Source organism: Epinephelus fuscoguttatus, linkage group LG11 (genome assembly GCF_011397635.1).
Source record: "Epinephelus fuscoguttatus linkage group LG11, E.fuscoguttatus.final_Chr_v1".
Taxonomy (NCBI): Eukaryota; Metazoa; Chordata; class Actinopteri; order Perciformes; family Serranidae; genus Epinephelus; species Epinephelus fuscoguttatus.
Window position 1 is genome coordinate 3804834 of NC_064762.1, and position 22599 is coordinate 3827432.

Consider the following 22599-nt stretch of genomic DNA (forward strand, 5'->3'; position numbering starts at 1 on the left):
GCTTTATAAATAAAATTGAATTGAATTATATTTTGAGTTAGTTAGTTAGTTATTTCCTCTGTAAATTGTATTTGTCATCAAATATATTTCATTGTGCTACTTTTACCATAATAACAGAAGTATGTAGGACAGATTTTAACAATAGATACTGTTGGTATTCTTGATGGACTCCTTAAAAAAGTCAAATATGTGGCAATATTGCATTCAAATAAAAATTGGGATCTGTGTGCAAGCTACAGTTCCCATTGTTTTCCGTTGCTATGGAAATGTAAACTAATGTTTAAAGGCTTGGACATCTTATTGACAACAACAATAAACCAGCTCAGCAGCTTAACTCAATCCTTGGCAGCGATCACATCGTTATCTACAGTAGCATTATTAGGCAACTTTGCTTTATTTCAACTTCACAAGCTGCTAGCTCGTACAACTGAAAAGTCAAACGGCATTTTTTAATGTTATAAAAGACAATATACTTTGATACTGGGACCTCCACCTCCTCTTTCTTCCGCTTCCTGTATGTGGCACCTGAGGGCTTGGAGGTCTTCTCATGATGATAACCCAATAATTCGACAAATTATGACCTCTTGTTGTCTGTCAGTCACAACCGCTACCTACCTGAGATGCGCACAGATAACTCGTCCCTCCCCCCTCGCCCACAGTGACGTGACTGAACACGGTGCAGGACAGGTTCAGGGCCAGGTCAAATAATGACAAACAACAGGGGGTTGTTGTTTACTTTTTTTATTTGTTCTTTTTTTTTTGCAAGACAGAGCATGAGGAAAGGGCGCCAGTTGGGGCTGCAAATTATTATTAGTATGATGAATACTTGGTCTAATATTACAATAATGGAGCATCATCAGAGCTCAATTTAGCCCCAAATAACTGTTACTTACCAAATATAATCATGTTTGTCATGTCTTGTTTGTCTGTGTCAGTGTTTTAGTCTCGTTCTGTTATTCTGTTCAGTGTCATATGTGAGTTATTTTGTGAATTGTCACAAATGTAAAGTTGTTGTGGGGATCCTAATGAACTAAACTAAACTAAACTAAAAACTAAACTAAACTAAACTAAACTTAACTATAAACTAAATTAAACTAAACTTACCTAAAAAATAAACAAACTAAAAACTAAACTAAACTAAAAACTAAACTAAAATAAACTAAACTAAAAACTGAACTAAACTAAACTAAAAACTAAACTAAACTAAAACCAACTTAACTAAAAACTAAACTAAAATAAACTTAACAAAAAACTAAACTAAACTTAACTATAAACTAAACTAAACTAAAAACTAAACTAAACTTAACTAAAAACTAAACTAAACTAAATTAAACTAAACTAAAAACTACACTTAACTAAAAGCTAAACTAAACTAAACTAAAACCAACTTAAGTAAAAACTAAACTAAACTAAAAACTACACTAAACTAAATTAAACTAAACTAAAAACTACACTTAACTAAAATCTAAACTAAACTAAACTAAAACCAACTTAACTAAAAACTAAACTAAACTTAACTATAAACTAAACTAAACTAAAACCAACTTAACTAAAAACTAAACTAACAACTAAACTTAACTAAAAACTAAACTAAACTAAACTAAAAACTAAACTAAAGTAAAAACTAAACTAAACTAAACTTAACTAAAAACTAAACTAACCTAAAAACTAAACTAAACTAAAACCAACTTAACTAAAAACTAAACTAACCTAAAAACTAAACTAAACTAAACTAAACTTAACTAAAAACTAAACTAAACTAAAAACTAAACTAAAAACTACACTAAACTAAATTAAACTAAACTAAAAACTACACTTAACTAAAATCTAAACTAAACTAAACTAAAACCAACTTAACTAAAAACTAAACTAAAATAAACTTAACTAAAAACTAAACTAAACTTAACTAAAAACTAAACTAAACTTAACTAAAACCAACTTAACTAAAAACTAAACTAAAATAAACTTAACTATAAACTAAACTAAACTAAACTAAAAACTAAGCTAAACCAAACTAAAAACTAAACTAAACTAAAACCAACTTAACTAAAAACTAAACTAAACTAAACTAAACTAAAAACTGAACTAAACTAAACTTAACTAAAAACTAAACTAAACTAAACTGTAAACTAAACTAAACTAAATGCCTGTGCCTTCATCATGAACTTTCTTTGTTTCCAGATTCTTTGTTCACCGTAGAGGCATCAAGACAAAGACAGGTTTCTTCATGAATTCAACGTAACACAGGGTAAGTAACTGATATCCAAATGATCATTTAGGAGATGAAGTATTCCTTCAAAATGCAGTTGAAATGCAGTTAGAAGCTATAAAAAAACAGCTGGAAAATGGACCCTAAGTCAAAACATTTTCTGTCAAATGTTTCACATTGTGTTTGGCTGACTTTTTGAAGGTAAAAGTAAAACTAAAGTCGGTCTCTGTAAAAGTTTGTAGTTTAATAGTTAGTACACCAACCTTGAATTCATGTCAGCTACAAAAAATATCAAAATGTCCATAGAGACATGTCAAACCAATCCTGAAGCTTAATCTACCTCCATACTGTCCATTTGTATTTTGATATTTGTGCCAAAATATGGCATTACATGCATTAGGCGCTCTCATGTTCAGCCGTTAACATGACCAGCATAAGCTACTGAGTCCAGTTTGTACATGTCATATAAATAGTGGCTTTCCTTTTTGGATTAATGAGTATAATGTTTCCATGTGAACAGGCTCAGATTTTAGGTTTCATATTGGTCTTCATGCTGTGTTGCATCCACATCAGTGTGTAAATCGTCATGGTAATGGTAAATGGACTGCACTTGTATAGCACCTTTCTAGTCTTCTGACCACTCAAAACGTTTTTTGCACTACATGTCACATTCATCCATTCACCCACAGTGGTGGCTGAGGCTACCATACATGGTGCCACCTGCTGCTCACTGACCATTTACGTACAGTCACACATAGATAGAACACCTGTCGAGGAGCAGTTTGGGGTTCAGTATCTTGCCCAAGGATACTTAGACAATTTAGTTTGAGAAGTTATAGACTACTGTGGCCACTTTATTAGGTACACCTGTTCAACTGCTCGTTAACGCAAATAGCTAATCAGCCAATAAAGGGGCAGCAGCTCAATGCATTTAGTCATGTAGACATGATGAAGACGAGCTGCTGAAGTTCAAACGGAGCATCAGAATGATGAAGAAAGGTGATTGAAGTGACTTTGAACGTGGCATGGTTGTTGTATTTACTGGGATGTTCAGCACAGCCATCTCTAGGGTTTACAGAGGATGGTCCCAGAAAGAGAAAATATCCAGTGAGCCAAAATGCCTTGTTGATGCCAGAGGTCAGAGGAGAATGGCCAGACTGGTTCAAGATGATAGAAAGGCAACAGGAAGTCAAATAAGCACTGGTTCCAACCAAGGTGTGCAGAAGAGCATCTCTGAAGCAACAACACCTTGTCCAACCTTGAAGCAGATGGGCTACAGCAGCAGAAGACCACACCAGGTGCCACTCCTGTCAGCTAACAACAGGAAACTGAGGCTACAATTCACACGGGTTTTCTCACCAAAACTGGACAATAGAAGATTGGAAAAACCACATTCAGATGGAAGCATGGATCCATCCTGCCTTGTATCAACGCTTCAGGCTGCTGCTGCTGGTGGTGTAATGGTGTGGGGGAGATTTTCTTAGTACCAACTGAGCATGGTTTAAACAGCACAGCCTACCTGAGTATTGTTGCTGAGCGTGTCCATCCCTTTATGACCACAGTGTACCCATCTTCTGATGGCTACTTCCAGCAGGATAACGCACCATGTCACAAAGCTCACATCATCTCAAACATGACAATGAGTTCACTGTACTCCAATGGCCTCCACAGTCACCAGATCTCAGTCCAATAGAGCACCTTTGGGATGTGCTGGAACCGGAGATTCTCATCATGGATCAACTGTGTGATGTCATCATGTCAATATGGACCAACATCTCTGAGGAATGTTTCCAGCACCTTGTTGAGTCTGTGACACCTAGAATTAAAAAGGGGGTCCCACCTGGTACTGGAGAGGTGTACCTAATGAAGTGCCTTGTGAGTTTATAGTGTCATTCTATAGAAAGATAAGATGGACAGTATAAACTGTCAACAATCACTGCTCAGGTAGTTTTGATTTGATTACGTTTGTAGCCACCCACGCTGCTGTCTCCTCTCTGTCTTATATCTTCCTCGATGAAGCTTCTCTCACTCATCTGTTTGCGTCAAATGCTTTCAGCTTCAGCTTATGGATGTAAATTTGGCCATTAAATGCATGTAATCTGTTATTACAACATCTCCCTTTTGCTCTTATAAGGAGCTTTATGTTTTTTCTCCTGCTAATGGTCTGTTCTCATAAGGGCAGGAGTGCTTTGTTGGCTGGATGTCCACTGTCGACATAATCCAGGGTCATAGGGTCCTGAAAGCTAAATGGATGCTTTAAAAAAAAAAAAGAGGAAAAAACATTAACTAGGCATTAACTTTAAGCGCTAATTCTCTGATGGCAACTCATTGTTTTACATATGCTGGATTTTCTTTAAACCTCTAATCAGCTTTGTGTTTTATGTCTGTGTGTATGTGCGACATATGTGTTCTTACACGTTGTTTCTTCAAATGACTTTTTCTCATTGTATTAATATTTTGGCTCACATGTGTAACTGTATGGTGCAGAGTCCCGGCTCAAATCTAGGCACCCTTTAGTTTAATATGTCACTAATATTTTCTTTATAAGAGGTTTGCATACATTCCTAACAGGCTCATGTCTTCAAGATCAGTTATTATTGGGTCAGATTAATGCACAGATTATGATACAAATCAGATTTTAAAGCGAAGGGGGTTTCTAAGCCTGCAACTCAAAAAGATGATTTAGAGAAATCAAACAGCCTTTAATTGATTTAAAAAGGACTTTAGAATAAATAAATACAGCCATGTTCTTGACCATTTTATCACAAACACCAATTTGTGCCTGGCAGTGTCCCCCTTCTCACAAGGAAATAAAAACATGTTCACGCAGTGTGCCATGTTTGCACTACGAAAATAGCATCAACAGAAGGCAAAAGCAGCTATTAATATTGGAGAAACACTCAGGAGGTCCAGTTAGTGAATATTTTCTGCAGCAGTTTCCATCGTAATTGGAAAAAAGCCAAACAGACCTTGTAATAAAGGTGCTTCACGGCCCTGTGAGGCTAATTTTGTGCACAATAATCGCCAAACTCTCCATGGGCTCCTGACAAAATCTGGCACAGACTGTAGACTCACGTTGCCCAACAGTGTTTTATATCTAATATACTTAAGATTTACAACAATGTCATGTTCACTTTGTTACACAAGTTAAACTTCAGCTTCACACAGTATCACTTGTGTCCTGTTTGATGACCCGACTGAGGAACATGCAAAGTCCTCTTCAAAAATGTATAAAACTGATGATCAAAATGACACATAAATCACCTAAATTAATGACTTGGCATTTGCTGAGCTTCAGTGGTGGGATGTAACTAAGTACATTTTCTTATGTACAATTATAAGATACTTGTACGTTAAGGCTTTCTTTGTATGGGACTTTATACTACGCCACTACACATCAGAGAGAAATACTGTACATTTACTTTGCTTTCACACAAAAAACTTAATTATTGTTAAGACAAAACCGTGGGTCTCCAGTGTCCTCTTATCTCCACCAGCTCCACCAGGAGCATTTAGTTGTGTGTATGTGTCTGAACTAGTTTTGCATACTACTGGACCAATCAGCCTAATATTTTGTGTGCATTTTTATGACTGTATGCCCAAGGACCGTTCATGGTTGCTGTTATATTGACTGTTTTACACCATCATTAACTGCTGACTCCTCACTCCTCTTAACCACAAGAGGAGCTGTACGTCCTCAACAAAAGCATGTAGCAAACTGCATCTCTGAACATTTTCTGAGCTAAAAACAACAGGCCTTACCATCTGTTGCAGGAAATATTTTGCACCTCTCAGTTAATTTTCAGTTTATAGACCTACAACCAATAAGAGCAGTGAAAGGTTTTCAAGGAGATTCATTTTTTCTCGCGACCAGTGGTGCCTGTCTGTAAATAAAACTGTGACCAAATCTTGTTGGAAGTGTGGCGAACTCGTCTTTCTTAAATACAAACAACTCTGTCTCGCTCCAAAGTCATCAAATTAGTGACTTCCGGCGTCAGACACCAACAGAAAAAGATGCCCTTTCATGTCGGCATGAAATGCAGCCGGTAGTCTTTATTGTGTAACGTGCCTGGTGGCATCAGGGGAAACACGGCCAGACAATAGCGTAAATTAGAAGGAGCGAAAGTCCGAGTAGGGCAGGCAGGAGGTTGATGGATGGGTCCAACAAACTCCAACTTTGCTTCGTGTGTTATTGTGAAGCCAAACCCTTCTTTTTTCCTAAACCTAACCATGTGCCTGTGTTGGCCAAACACAACCACGTACAATTGGCGGTGTTGTACCAACGTAGCGTGTTCATTTTGAAAGAGACTGTATGCAAGCTGTACATTTCCTGTGAAAACAGAAGTGTATTTTGAAAACAGACAGTGCATGTAGCAGGCTGAAGTTGACACAGCGTCCCAGAATGTCAACACCAATGCATCCAGGATACCTAGCACGTCATATCTCATTGTGGAAAGTCCATGACCATATGTTGATATGTGACGAGGTCGTCGTGAGAAGGTGTGTGAAGGTGTGTAAAACCATCAGCATCATTATTAGACAGTCAGAGCAACGGGTGTCGTATAAAGATTGAGAAAGTCTACATCGTGTTGTTTGACCTAACAAACAGGATTTTGACCTAGGAAACTTGTGTTTGTGTCCTGTGTGAAACTAAACGTCAACTTTACGTTATTTTGTCACATCACTCGACTCACATGACATACATCAACCATGATGTTTTCCTACCCCGAACCAAGTAATTTTTGCATCGCAACAGGCAGCCCCCTTGACAGCCACTCATAATATCTTGTGACTAGCGTGTTCCTGGCTTGTGAGCGTGTACCCTGCAACTTCATGTGACGAGGTCGGAGTGAGAATGTGTTGAAAAAAAAGCTTTAAAGGGAAACTTTGCTGATTTTCAACCTGGCGTGTGTGAGGATGAAGAGGGAGCTGTGAACACTGGCAGCACAGAGGGAGGTTGAGCGTTATTCATTTCCACGTACTGCTCATGTTGCAACGACACAGAGCTGGTTGAAAATCGGCAAAATGCAAGTACAGATGATTGTTCTTCTTTTAGAGAAACTATACCAGCCAGTTTGTATAATAGCGGATTCAACAGAGCGCTACCCTCTTCCTGTTTTGGTCGTGCAGTGTTTGATGCACTTCTGTTGTGCCGTAAATCGAGCCTTAATTTTCCTGGGAGATTGTAAGTAAGGCTTAAAGGGAACAAAACTAAATGCTAATGGTTTCATTACTCTGTAGCCATTACATTCTGCAATCAGCATTTACTTTATAAAAAGTTAAAGCAAAAACTTGTCTAATTCCTCTTAAAGCAGAGTCTTAGTGCTTCATCCACACTGCTGAGCTTCTTCAACAAAAACATCAGCAACATTTACAATTAAAACAGTTTCCCCCTCGAGCTCTGCTTCACTTTGTCAACTCTGTGCCTCTTTCTCAAGAAACAATTCCCAAACGTGGAAACAATGTTTTACATTAACGCTGAATGAGTTCTCTTTGAGCAGGCGTCGCCTTCATCAACAACCCCGTGGCGTTCCTGGATTCCAATTAAAAGAACATTTTGCGCCGCTTTAAGTCCCATTTAAACATCGCATGGCAACATTTAGCGTGTGCATCTGATAGAATTGAGTTTAATCTCATCAAATTGTGTAATCCACGAGATGAAATCACTCTTAACATTACACGGCTTAACACAGATAGAGAAGGTCATAAAGAGTTAAGGCTGTGGACGTTTGTAACCAGTTACCATATTCCTCAACCGCCAGTCTGACAGGAGCACAGAAACACTATTGTTTCATTCATTTACATGAGAGCCCGTGACTGTTGTTGTTGCTGCGGATGAATTATGTATGTGTTGCTGTGTTGATATGTGATAGACATCGTCTCTCTGGGAATGTAGGACACATACTTATGCATAACAATAGTCTTCGGTTATATTCTCACCATCAAATTGGCCGTTTATCTCCTTTGTTCTTTTCTTCATGAAAGAAACTATATTCAGTTCATCTCGTGCTTATTTCACGCAACTGCTGTCGAGAAATCAGCTCCACTCTCACCAAACGGCGGTTACTGTATTCAGATACGCGGGACTGTTGCCCTGTTGCCCCAGTACTTTGACTAATGCCTTAAAAAAACAAAGTCATATGCCTGTCACTGACATTGTGCGGCTGATAATAGCATGGCCTGTTTAAATTAACTCTGATAGGCTTGTTTAAATCACGGATTGTTCATCATAAACGTTTCTTGATGGTTTACGTCATGCCTTTCCTCTCTGCAGACAATAATTGACATATTGGTTTGTTCCCAATAAGGCCTTTTATTGGTCTGACTCAACAAACAATCAGTCTATAAACTGACTGCAGTGAGAGCTGGAACAGGAGGCAGGATGTGGTTTTATATGAGCTGATACATCTGAAATATTTTCACATCTAAATCAGCCGTCACTGATGTGGATTTATTTTGATTCAGATTAGAACAGGTGAAACTTCTGAGACATGTCTGTTGTTTAAAGACGACTGATGATTTTATTTAATTGCTAATATGAGAGACATGATGAATGAGTGAGTTAAGGTTTAATAAAAGATCATAAAGAACACCCAGTTCCAAAAATGGCCGACGTTGGCAAGAAAAAAAAGAATATTATTGCTTTGTGAAACTCATATTAGATAAACCAGATGATAATTATTATCATATTTCTTCTTCCTCTTCTTCTTCTTGTTCCAGGGTGTCTACAGGTCCTTAAAAAGTCTTAAAATGTCTTAAAATAATTTCAGTTTTCAATATTAGGCCTCAATAGTCATTAAATAGGCTTAAACTTGAATTTCTGAGGTCTTAATTGCTGCAAACATTTTATCATTTTAGTCATTTATCCATTTTTTTATTCCTTTTTTTCAACATGAGTCGAGCTCTTGTGCATTAACATCATCAAACAGATGATTTGTCCAAAAATGAGCCTTAAATTTGTTAAGATGATTTTAAAAAAGCATTAAATGCAAGTGTTTTATCCCTGTAGACACCCTGTCTTATTCTTCTTTTCTTCTGTTATTTTATTTTCCTGCAGTAACTCAGTCTGTGGGGACTTGGCCTGGGAACCCGAAGGTTGCAGGTTCAAGTCCGCATACAATCCAAACACAGAGTGCAGACTGGTGGCTGGAGAGGTGCAAGTTCGTGCTCCAGGGCACTGCTGAGGTGCCCTGGAGCAAGGCACCGAATTCCCAACTGCTTGGGGCAGCTGTCCATGTGCAGCCCACTCGCTCTGACATTTCTCCATTGATACACATGTGTATAGGTTCTGTATGTGTCTGTGTTTCAGACCTGTGTGTGCAATCTGTAAAAATAACAACAGAGTGGAAAATTTTAATTCCCCCTTGAGACAAATAACGGAATATTTTCTTTCTTTGTCCTTTTTCTTCTTATTATTATTATTGTTATTATTATATATGAGTGTGGAATTTTTCGTTGTATTGTTAAGATGTTTTAATCCAATTTTGCAGGAAAGGCACTATATAAATGAATAATGTTTGAGTTTTTTTTGCTTCTTCTCATCATCACAATCATTATTGTTATTTATAGGTAAAGATTTTAGATAGGATGTAGGGTACACATCCCCTTCGATGTTGAGAACGTGTGCAGTTGACATCCCATCATAAAAACATTAAAGTAGCTTTTATTTTTGACAGAAGACATTTACACCATAAACTGATGCACAAAAATTCACCAGAATGCAGGAAGTGGAATTGCTGAAGGACCCCCAAACCCCCTATTTAATATGCATTATCGTTATTATTATTATTATTATTATTATTATTATTATTATTATTATTATTATTATAGCCTTAATTGACCAGTCTCATAGATAAATACAGTTTGTAGATTTTGCCAGATGCAGTTACTAAAGGAGCCTGTTTGTGTCTCTTCTGCAGAGTAAATCTTTTTAAATCATGTGGTTTGTTCTTTATTAAAACCAGTGTGAAATTGCAGTAATAAAACAGTCACATAAATTATATAGCAAATGAGGAATCTGTAACAAAATATAGGAAAAATAAAATCATAGATAACTAATTATATATACCTAAACCAGATCATAAAGATTGAGCTAAACTAGGGCCTTAATCTAGCTTTAATATGTACACTGATAGTGACCAGCACTAAGTGATGTTATATACAGGATCTTACTGGGCTATTGAAAATCATATGAATCCCACATGAAACTCCAAGGCCATGATATTTGACATAGAATGTTATTTGATATTTTTATAATGGGAAATAAAAGTGTACATGCACTGTATACAGACTCACTGAGTGCAGGCCTGTGAGGGATAAACACGCGTTTATAATTCAGGCTTTGTACAATTTTTCAGATGTTAATAATCCCTAGTCTCAGTATTTACCTGCTGGTGTCACATTCTGTGTCACCTGTAAAACAGGAGTGTAGTGTGGCTCCTCTCCAGGCTCGGATCTCCTCTCCTCCGCCGGCGGGGAATCCTGGAGAATCCCCGGCCGCGGTGAGGTGGTGCTGCCGCTTGGGGAAAGCCCTGCCTCGGGGCGACGGTCGACAAAATGTGCGGTGGCTTCAGCCAAGTAGGAGGCTTCCGAGGCTCTCTGTCTTTTTATTGTTTAACGTCGTCAAATGCGATGAGAGGATTAATGGAGCGCGTCTGCCGGACCCATATGTCCCCTTCAGGACCGCTGGTGCTTAATTAAAACCGAATGGATACTCGGGGCCCCTGGTGCTCCTGACTTACTGCTCTCTGCTGAACCTGTTGACGCTCTGAATATCACTCCTGAGTCAAGGGAAGATATTTATTTAGAGGAGTAAGGTGACAAAAAATATATTAATTTATTTTATTTATTTTTAGTTGTGGTTAATATTCTGTCCCAGAACTTGTTATAAATAAAACGTAGGAGCTCTGATCTTTATGGACACTTGTATTATGTTTTATTAATCTAACCCACTGGAACTGAAAGTTTTATTTCCACAAATTATACCTAACATACTGTAGCTCAGATTACATCAATTAAATTAGGCCTATTTTTATTATAAATGAATGTGTTCTTCCTCAGCTGCACTTTGCAGCAGTTTGATTGTAATTATGTGTTTTATTTATTTATTTATATGTATCAATAATCTTCATTAGAGTCCAGATTTTAGGTTGCCAGACTCTTTTGTCGTGATTAAAAACACATTATCCAGTGTTGTGCATAAAATACATAAAGAATATAATACATGTATAATAATATTTAATAGGGTGCGCCGGTTGTTTGTTTCTCTGTGAGTGTGTGTGGTGCTAATTGGAGGTCAAATGGACAACAACGGCAGCAAAAAGTCACGCCAGAGTTATTAGGAGATGCTCCTGTCACATCCTAATTACAATCATAGCACGAGCCTTCTTCTTTAATCCGTGCACGAGCCCTCGGACCTCGGACTAAGACCCCTAAAAAGGCCACACAAATCCATACGTGCAGATTACAAACCCTGCAACAGATGCCTCCTTTAAATGGATTGTAAATGCTTACAAATGATTGTTATTTGAAGCCTTAAATGTGCACTTTTATTCGTCTTAAAACTCATGTTTGCACCTGGACTTGTGAGCACTTTCCTGCGTGTGAACCGGGCAGCGGTGCGCCCTGAACCAAAGAGCAGCCGTCGATAAAAATGTTGGATTATCCTCTTTATGAGACGGGATTAACATAGCTCTCACATAATTCACATTCCTCCCTGCCTGGACAGAAATCACGGACTCTAGTGATGCAGGAGTGGAAAATAAAAAGTAATTATAATGACATTGTGGTGGTGAGGCATGAGGATGGAAACTGGCACACTTGAAAACAAAATGTGCAACATCTGTAAGGTGGAAGTTGCAGACGTGTTTTGTGCAGAAACAGGAAATAGAAACAGGAGATTGAGATGCAGACATGCAGCCACAGTGCTGGATCAGGTCAAGCGGTCTTTATTGTTATTTAGTGTGTTTGTGGCCTTCACTTTACAGCTCAGATCGCCTGCTTGCTGCTGGCTCGCTTCACTCTGCACTCCCTATTTCATTCAGCTAATATGTCCTCAGAATAATTTATCATTTAACACCGGAGACATGGAAATAAATCTATCAAATTCACAGCTGTGGCGCGAAGCAACAATTGCATACAGGTTGTACAAAGAATCACATATTTAAAAAGAAAAATCTAACACATGGAGGGGGATGATCCAGAAACACTTAAAGGACATTTATGAGCACACGCACACGGACTGATTGTCTCTTATAACTAAACACTTCTCATAAATTAATAGTGCATCCATGTCAGAGCTGCTCTCTTTCTCTCTCACACACACACACTTCCTCTACAGCACACACACTCATGCACAACGCTTTGATCAAAGGGGCCCTTCAGCTGCCAACAAAATAAAAAAAGACAAGAGAGTGGAGTCTTTAAGGAGCTTAGAAAAAACCCTGACCTATTCCTCCAACTCAAGTTTCACTCTTTTGATCCTTTTTTTCCTTTTGGTCGACACATTTGTTCCGTGTCCTTGATCAAAGTTGGGGAGAAGTCAGTGAATGTTCAATAAGTTAACCCAACATGTGAGACAGCCGGCTGGCAGTCCTGCTCTGCGCTGCGCTGCGCTGCTCCGCCCGAGGAGGTAGAAGTTGGGGCTTGTTGTGGTGCTGCTCCCAACCTTGGGTTTATTTTAAAGTCTGTGACAATTGTTCCTTCAATTCTCTTCTCTCACAACACTTGAAATTTCCACGCTGCCTGGTCTTTGTAATCCAAACAGTCCGCGTTGAAATTGAGCTTCCATGAGGAGGCTGTTTGGTCCTTATAGTCCAGGCAGTCTGCAGCGCCGCTGAAGCCCAGCCCCGCCGCGCCGTACGCCGACGAGGACAGGGAGGACGCGTTGCTCAGGTGGCCGGATACCCCGTTACTACCCATGGGGCTCATGGCGGAGCCCGCGGCTGAAAGCTGGTGGTGCATAGGTGAAAGGTAGGAGCCGCAGTCCATGCCGGTGAAGTAGGACGAGGAGCCCGTGTAGCCCTGGTTGTAGCCCGGCGCCTGGGTGTACGTCATAGGATAGGAGCGCTGCATGCAGGAGGAGGAGGAGGTAGACAGAGGGTCGGACAGCGGGGAGATGGAGGCCGGGGACCAGATAGACACCGGCGCCGCGCTGCTGCTGCTCACAGCCGGGAGAGGGGTGCTGGAGGGCGGCGTGAACTGGCCGCTGGCTCCGCTCTCTGAGCTCGCCTCTCGGACCGGGGAGCTTTTCTTTTTCACCGGCTTGCTAATCGCCTTGTTCTGCACTCCGCTTTGGGTTTGCTGGGCCTGTTGGCGATGTTTCGCTCGTCGGTTTTTGAACCAAACCTGAAAGAAAAATAAATAAATTAATTTAATTTAGCCACAAAAACAATAACAAACAATCGTGCATTTTTCCAAACCATCCCCTTTAGTTAAAGTTTCCTTTTACGCGTTAAAGTCTTTACATTTTGTCAAACTTTACTCTGAACTAGAAAACAAAGCAAAATATCCCCTCAAGACTTTCATGAAGCACTGAAGTGTCTCCGCTCTCAAACAAACAATGGCTAATTATCGAGCCTCCATGAGCGCACTGTGTGGCTGCAGGTACGTGTGTTTGGGAGACTCACCTGCACTCTAGATTCGGGCAGGTTGATCTTTAAGGCCACCTCCTCTCTCATGAAGATGTCAGGGTACCGAGTCTTGTTGAAGAGACTCTCCAGCACGTCGAGCTGGGCCCGGGTGAAGGTCGTCCTCTCTCGCCTCTGTTTGCGAGGGGTCCCTGTTAGAGGAAAAAACTTTTTGAATAAGATAGGGAATAACGCAACTTGACTTTAAATAAAATAATTTCCTGGTTAATTGAGTTATGAGTAATATTTAAATAGTTGTAAGTGGTGAAAATTGTCATTCTTGCTGTTGTAAATAAGGATGGACATCCATTACGCACCGACTATCCAAACCACCTGCTTCTTATTTGTATTTATTTACATCTAAACAGTTTCACCCTGGGGTATATTACCGTGGTATCCCACTGAAGGATGCAGCAGGTCCGCTCCTGAGGTAGATAAGCTCAGTCCGTTCACCGTGTACGGCGGCTGCTTCAGATAGGACATCATGCTGGCGGCCGGACGGAGGGGCAGCGATGAGAAGAAATAATAATAATAAAAAAAAATATGGCAGAAAATTTGCTTTAATCCTCTCGTGACTCCGTTTGGTCTTTCACCTCGTCCACATCGACCTGAATCAGGACACAAAACAGGAAGATTTTAAGCTTGTTGAGAGTCGGAGCTTTACGCGCAGCCTTTTACGCACCGCGGTGGGTTTTAAAGAAGTGGGCGTCCTCGGACTCGCAGGGCTCTTAAAGCCGAGTGGAGACCCCCAGCTGTCCCTGCTGGACTGAGGATGCTCTGTCTGGCTGACAGGCGTTTACGCCATCACCCCCCACCACCACCACCACCACCAACACCAACACCAGCACCAACACACACACAAACTGCTACTATAACCCCGCCTCTTCCCACCCCCAAACACACTCCTCTCCCAGCACCACCAAAACAAAACATTGTCGTTAAAAATGCGCACACTCGCTGGGGCCCAACCGGTCTCTCAATTAGCATATACCCACAGGTTAGGCGAAGCTAAATAGACAGCTGATTGGGGGCCATTTGCAGAAACAAAGCCCACTGTTGACCGATAAGTAATGCTGATAACAAAAGACTTTAGGGAGCAAACAAAGAGGCCAATACTGCAAACTGAGCGCTCATTCACACACAGCCCAGCATCTTCATTTCTATATCTTGGGCCCTTTGTTGGTTTCCACTAAAACCCTTGTACATTTAAATGTAACGGAATTAAAATAACTTTGGCAAATAATTAGACACATGGATTCCCCCCCAAAGTGATTTGTGACATATTATTGACACTCCTCGCGGCGGTTCCCCCTCCTTTTCCTAATGAATGGCTCCCGGTAATTAGATTTGGAAGGTGAGACTATCGAGAAGTGTTGATTAGAGAGGAGCACTTAATCTTAATCTAAACAAACAAGGAGATGGCTCATATAAATTTGTCTCCAGGTGAAAAGTTTTACAGGAAAAACATTAATTTCAGCCTCATCTTTTAATTAGAGAATAAATAAAAACATAACATACCTTCCTGGTCAAATAAGGACCGCTTTATCCAAACGAGATTTTTTATATTTAGCTGAGCAAAAATGGTTTACCCAAAAAATGACAAAAAAGAGACACTGTGTAGCCTAAATAAAATGTTCGAGCACATTCTAAGCTTATATGAATATTACAGAAATATAAGTATAATAGGGACACCACTACAAAGAATAATCTGTCAGAATTGAGTACGTTTTTATAGGAATATTATAGAAATATTACAGGTATATTAAAGGAGATTAAATACCCATAAATTTAATAGTAATTAATTTGAATATTGTGATAGTAAATAAGAATATTAAATCTATTGTATTATTATTTTTTTCACCAAAGGGAATAAGGCCATTGGCAGGCCTATAGGAGAAAATATATACCTATGTTTTCTTCTTCTATCAGATCTTTTTTAATAATAGCTAATTAGTCTATATTCCATATGCTGCTGCTGTCTGAGGCCTCTCCAACGTCTCCACTGACACCTACCTGTAGAGTAAAGTTCCCAGGACCCCGGGGTGCTCCTCCTCTCCTCCTCCTCTCATCAGCCGGACCCCCTCGATTTTTATAGAGCCAATAACGGCCACTCCTTCAGCCTCTCCTCAATCTGTCACTTACTTCACCCCCCAGCTTTGCTCCACATCCGTTCAATAATAATAATAATAAATACCCCGCCTGCTCGGCCATTAATTATTATTGGCTACACGAGATTTTTTTTTCTTCTTCTTCTCTCTGTAAGAAATTAACGAGATAATCCGGACGGCACGCGCTGGCCTGATTACAGGACGCCAGCCACGACTCCGCATTCAGGCCTCCTTAATTTTCTGCGTCACGAAAATAAAACAAAGGCTGGCATTGTGTTTATCAGACCAGCTGACTGCCAGACAACCGTCCCCCCCAATGCCCCCCAAAAACCCAGCACAACCAGCCCTGCAACTCACTTTCCAAAGCTGACATGCACCCTCAATAATATAGGCTATTATTATTAGTATTATCATCGTGCATTTTCTGCAGCAAATGCATTTTCTAATTATTATTTTATAATTGCTTCCGGTCCAGTGACTTCCTGTTTATTTGCATTGCTTTATGTTAACAATTTTTATTATTCATGTTATATTTTTTGCAGAAGTTGCACCTTATAATTCAGCCATATACGAAACTAAAAGTCGTGATTGTTGTTGTGCAAACTGACATTCAGTTTTTAACTTTATTCTCTAAAATGACACATCATTACGACACATTTTGGGGGTTTTTTCTAATTTTTTGCATCTAATTTAAGATTAAACATAAATTCCGTCGACCTTAAACTTGACTTCAGGAGCGCACCCTCCCTCCTCTGCATGCCTGAATAAATCCAAAGTCTGTAATCAAACATCAAGCAGTTAGAGCAGTGTGTTATGTGTGTGTGAGGTTGTGGACTGCTCCACCGGCCTGCCATTAACCGCCTGAGTGCCCCTTTGCTCCGAGCAGCAGCCCTCAGAGGGGACACGGAGAAAAGTTTCCTTTCAAAAACACGCCTCCCCAATTATCTCCCTGTAGGCTGCTATCTGCGGCTCCAGTGCGCGCAGCACCCGGTGGCTCCCACAATAAAACTTGTCACTTAAAATACACGCACACAAAATATTTAACTTGAATAAGTCACTTACTTGAGTTGGATGTAAAAAGGTCTTCTCCTGAACGCCTCTCTCGGCGGAGCACAGCGCGTATATCAGGCGGCTTTGGTTAGTTTCCTCCCGGGTAAGCTCGTTGGATGCGGATAATACTGAGGGATTCTCGGTATTTATGGAGAGAGAGGGAGAGACAGCGAGGGTTTTTTTGTAGCCAATGGAAATGAGAGAAAATATGATGATGTGCAGAGGTGTGAGAGGATGAAGCAGCTGGAGGAAAGTGCAGCAGCTCCAAAGCGCCGCCGGTGCCCCCCAGCTACACTCCATTATCATTTAAAGACAAATAAGATATTACAGACACCTCTCAGCATTAATAATGACCATTTGTTTTATTTTTAGATTAAATATTCAGTGTTTACAGGTCTAAAGATGCCAATATAGGTGTGATGCATGAACCAATCAGAGCCGAGCACCTGCACGGACTTCAGACACCATCAAATAATAGCTTATAGACCTCATAGTGAGAATCAGAAGATTTAAGCCGCAGCTTCGCAGATTTAATTGTCAAAATAAGCTGAGCAAGCAAAACGGAAGCAGTGTTTTGTAGCAAGAGGTGAAAATAACTTCTCGGGGATCTGTCACGCTTTGAGTCTGTGTAACCCTGTAAAGGAGATTTAAAGAAGGAAAAAAAAATGGTGGCCTGTGAAGCTGTAGCCTACACCACCACTCCTCTATCTCTCTCTGAAAAAACAGCAGCGTAAATTATCTGTTGCTTATCAAATTTTCTGGATTTACAGCATACATGAAACACTTAAAATTATTTTACTCTTGTGTTTCCATAGGCGGAGACGTCAGGGGGACAAAGGGGCCACGTCCCCGCAGTATTTAGTGGCTGAGGACTTTTATTTGACCTAATTTAAGACATTTACACTGTAAAATGATGCAAAAATTGGTGCAGAAAAGTTCCCCAGAATGCAAGACATTGGTTGACCTATTGCATGCCATTGTGCATGTATTGTCTTGACACAAACAGAGACTTGATGTTGGACAACATCAACATGTAAATACAGCAGTTACATGTGTAACAAACTCAAGTGTACATTTCTAAGTATTATAATTACACAAAATTTGTTTCAGTTGTTATTACCTGACACACTTAGGCCTCGAAGTCAATGTGTGGAACGTTTGATACTCAGTTTCTGTACCCCTACGCTCACTTCTGGGTGTACTCCACCTATAAAGGGGTGTCTCCCGCCTTTCGTGAGTGAAATTGTTCTTGAGGTAGTTTCCGTGTGTAAGTGCTGTTAAGCTGTTTATAAGTTCATTTTTCAGCCTAAACTTATTGTATAATATGCTAACATATTGCTGTCTCACTTGATTTGTGTAGGGGCTCAAGTTTATATAGTTTTAATTGACGGAGGATTTAGTTTTTATCTACTGTCTGGGCCTCTTCACACAACACAGACAACACTAGAGTCCACTGGTTGCAAACATATATATTTCCCAGCAATCATCACTGCATACCTGACAAAAACCCAAAGGAAATAAGAAATTTATCATTTAATTTAATAGTTTTTATTGTAGTATTAGTCTATTATTATTGTAGCGTGTAGTAGTTATATTTATAGAATTTATAGCTTATATAGAAGAAGCATATAATTTTGTTTTAGCTACTGACTATTTAAAAAAAGAGAAGAAAAAGGAAACTATCACACATATATATATATATATATATATATATATATATATAGCAAATAGCACCATTTTTAAATTAATAATCTTTTTTTTTGTTTTTGCACTTTATATTTAACACAGGTATATTTTCAAGGTGGCAATCTGAGTCACTTGCAGTCCTTTTTTTGCTGGTTGTTGTGTCTTTACATTGCAGACGTAGGCAATGAGCCACCTTTATCTGTGCATCAAAATGAAACAATGACTCTGAAATTCAGCTCTCAGCAGGTCCCTGAATGCCCCAGAAATGAAAGTTACACAGGTTGTTTTTTTTAAAAAAAAAAATATTTGCTGAAACATATAATGTCGTGTTGACAGTGATGGTTTTACTCTCTGCAGCTTATTTTGATTACAAAATGGAGTAAAAACCAGAGAAATCAGTGATGATGTTGTCTTTTTAAGGACATATATAGCAAATGGCACCATTTTTAAATTTATAATATTCTCTTTTTTTTTAATCATTGTGACAATCTGAATCACTTGCAAAGGCCTGCTCTCTCTATGGACCTCTCCACTCCAGGGGCCCCGGTGCAATTGCACTGCCTGCACTGTCCATAGGTTTTGTTTCATGATTTTGGGGGACACCAGGGGCGTACCCTGGTGTCCCCCAAAATCATGAAACAAAACCTGCTCACTTGAGTGCATCTACTTCTCTTTGTCACCCTTTAATTCTGTGTCCAAGGAGACTCCCTACATTTAATAAAAACATCTAGATGAAAATTTTAAAATCTAGTTTCCTTCCATTGTGACAAAACTTTGGCCCCAGCAGCTCAGACTGAAGGCTTTGGTTGATGTTCCCAAACAAGCAGCAGGTTAGAGAACTAATTAGGAGTCTTGATGCCAGATGAACAGACTGTGAGGCTGCTGGCCTGTTAGACAGGACTAAAATCAATACAACCTTTTTAACTGAGGACTCTATTGTATAGAAAACCAGTGACACTATTTATGGAGTATATCATTAATTATGATTGAGTGCAGTTTTATGAATTAAGATAAAATAGTGTATTATTCTGTTAACATTGTCATTAATGGGCTAAAAGAGTTTTACTGTAAGTGTTTTCCCATTTTCCCTGAGCGATCACTCTAAAACAAACAGCCTAACCGAGCTTAAGTATCTGGTCCCCTTGTTGTCCCACAGCTATGTTCTTGGCTCACGCAGAGTCCTTTCATCTTCAGCTCTGATATATAATTCATCGGAAAATATCTAATAGCCCTGGGGAGCGTTTCAGCTAAACGTTGCCGTGGTTGTAAAAAGGTGAAGTCGCTTGTTAATGTCTGTGGCAATATGCCCTCCCCCTGTCTCCGGGCCAATTGACGGAGTCACGGTTTCTCCTGCTGTTAGGGAGACGAATTGAAGGCTAAGAATCGTGGGACTGAGATACCACTCTCTCACAGTGTGCTGGATAATACTGGCTGGCATGAGGAGAGTGTGATGTGCTGCCTCCTCTCTCCTCCTGCAGCCTTTTGTTTGCTCCCTATAGGACTGGGTAACATGGTTACAGACCATAAATCATATAAATCATAACAATCCTTTGTGAATATTGCATTTCATCTCTCTAATTTACCTTCATCATTATGGGCATTTTATTTTTTTTTATTACATAACCTTTCAAATTTGTGTTTTAAAGGGGCATTTCAGTGATTTAGTTTTGTATTTGCACCTTATTAGACACAGATTTTAAATATATCTGATTTTATTTATTAATATATTACTGCTCAAACCTCAGTTTTTTCACCGACCATTTCAGTTCACTTCAGCTGTCCATACTCAAGGTCAAATCAATGACTTGGCCCACTCAGCCAACCCCATCTGTTACACACTGACACACACACACACACATAGTAAACTGTAGCTATTGGACATTATAACTGCTTGCTTTCTGCCATCTGCACCGCACAACTCACATCGATAGATTTATTGATAGGCATGGCGGAGGAACATGTAGCCTATTGATGATTCGACAACAAACAATGAAGTGAGCGTCCACACATATTGAATACTGTCCTGTTATCAGACGAGTCGACATGAGCTTCAGACAGCAGGTGTTTCTGAGGAACAACACAGACATAGCTGGCTGTAAAATGACAGTTTAATAAAGGGCTGGTCACAGCAGAAATTAGCTCATCAAAATGCATCAGTGGAACTTTGCGAAATAGATGGTGGTAGAGGCTTGTTGACACGGGGACTGGTTGAAGGGCACTTGGGAAAACGCTAGTCACGTTAACGTTTTGAGTCCCTACTCGTCATATTTTAATGGCTGTCAAGGGGGCAGCCTTTTCATTTTATCTTGATGCAGAGGGTTGGTGGTTTATAGGCAACAAAACTGCTTGGTTAGGGTTAGGAACACGTCATGGTTGGTGTACGTCATGTGACAAAATAACAAGTTTCTGTTTGTTGGATCCGACCCTGCTATGTGGACTTTGTTGAGCTTTATACTATGTCTGTTGCTCTGATCGTCTAACAATGACGCAGATGGTTTTGTCAAACAACACATTCTCACTCTGACCTCGTCACATATCAACGTTTAGTCGTGGACTCTTCCCGTTGAGATACAACATACAAGGTACCCTGGGAGCCTTGGTTGTTGACGTTCTGGGACGCCATGTCAACTTCAGGATGTCACATTGACTGTTTTCAACATGCACTTGAGTTTTCACAGGAAATCTACAGTTTACATACAGTCTCTTTCAAAATAAAAGCGCTACGTCAGTACAAAACTGCAAATTGACATTTGTTTCCTTCAACAACAAACATGTGGTTGGGTTCAGGAAAAAAGAACAGGGTTTGCCTTTACTATCTTACAGGAAGCTAACGCTTACCTCGCAGGGGAAAGTTGGTGGATGTTGGACCCATCCACCACCGCTCCCACCCTACTTGGACTTCAGCCCCTCTGCCAGGCATTGTGTGCATTGTGTGTCCATATCTGACGCTGAGGGCCACTTCCCAAGCTGCATTTTTGTTGTTGTTGTTGTTGTTGTTTTACACCAAATGATGTCACAAATACAAGATGGCAGCAGCCATATCTGGGATATTTTGGCTTAGGTGCTATGATACACATACTGCTGGTGGTACGTTAGCCCCCCCTAGTGGTACGCAGAGGAATTTCAGAAATGTTCGATAAAATGATTGGGTTTTTTTTAAATAAAAACCTATCATACTGTCAAAACGTGACAAAATTTGAATTCTTAAACGTCAAGAACTCTGATATGTAATTTAACATTAGTTTCTCCTTCTGTAATATTTTTGTTTTGATTTCAGACCGCTACATAGTCAAGTTCATGAATATAGAGCACACATACGTTCATTATTACAAACTAATCTGTGATGGTACGACAGTAAACAGGGTCAAATGAATGTTTTAAGAACACTATCGTGGCTAAACACTGCTGTTGAAACTGAGGTGAACAACATCAAACTAAGTGCAAAGCAGCAGCCATGGAGTCTCTACAGCGACTGTTAGCAGCGCACGGTGCAAAATGCATGTTGGGAATCGAGGCAGTGAAATCCCACGTGAAGAGTGAGACACTTATTTTGGCATCTGAACACAAACTTGGAGCATGCACCATACACCAACAAGCTTGGATTTACCCCACACGTCTCAACTGGAAAAAAGTGTAACTGATGTTGGTCCAAGTTTTTAATTTTGGTTATTGTAAAATTGGTCTCAATCAGTTCTTAGTGGCTTAATAAAAGTCTGGGAAATTATTAAATCGAACTCGCCTTCAGCTGTAGGAGCCCAGTGTTAGGAATGGGTGTGTCCATAGCTGAATAGGGTAGGTCTACTTTATTTTATTGTCGTTTGTGGTTTAAAGAATCATTGCGTTAAGGTTGTGCAGCTTATTTAAGGGATGCATTTCTAGCTGGCGAGGAAACAGAGAACATGTGAGCACTAGTTAGTTA

At 39.7% G+C, this 22599-nt stretch overlaps 1 protein-coding gene and 1 long non-coding RNA gene across 4 annotated transcripts in view; one reads left to right on the forward strand and one right to left on the reverse strand.

Annotated features, from left to right (window-relative positions):
* Positions 1-22599, forward strand: part of LOC125897316 (uncharacterized) — a 57785-nt gene that overhangs the window by 17639 nt on the left and 17547 nt on the right. For both annotated transcript variants that reach the window (XR_007450408.1, XR_007450409.1), the window contains exon 3: positions 2182-2248. This is a non-coding gene — a long non-coding RNA (uncharacterized LOC125897316). The remainder of the gene's footprint in view (positions 1-2181; positions 2249-22599) is intronic.
* LOC125897302 (homeobox protein OTX2-like) lies at positions 12146-17075 on the reverse strand. Of its 2 annotated transcripts, XM_049590533.1 has the most exons (4): positions 17007-17075; positions 14226-14444; positions 13837-13988; positions 12146-13555 (listed from the first exon to the last, which is right to left on the reverse strand). In XM_049590533.1, exons 2-4 carry the CDS (start codon positions 14320-14322, stop codon positions 12926-12928), a joined length of 879 nt encoding a protein of 292 aa, XP_049446490.1. In that variant the 5' UTR covers positions 14323-14444; positions 17007-17075; the 3' UTR covers positions 12146-12925. The 2 variants fall into 2 exon arrangements, with proteins under 2 accessions (XP_049446490.1, XP_049446489.1); XM_049590532.1 differs by lacking the exon at positions 17007-17075 and having other exon boundaries at positions 14226-14516.

Coding starts and splice junctions, on each gene's coding strand:
- LOC125897302 (XM_049590533.1), bottom strand. CDS start 14,322: ATGATGTCCTATCTGAAGCAGCCGCCGTACACGGTGAACGGACTGAGC. Junction 13,989..14,225: donor TCCTTCAGTGGGATACCACG/GTAATATACCCC, acceptor TTCCTCTAACAG/GGACCCCTCGCAAACAGAGG. Junction 13,556..13,836: donor TGCCCGAATCTAGAGTGCAG/GTGAGTCTCCCA, acceptor TTTTTCTTTCAG/GTTTGGTTCAAAAACCGACG.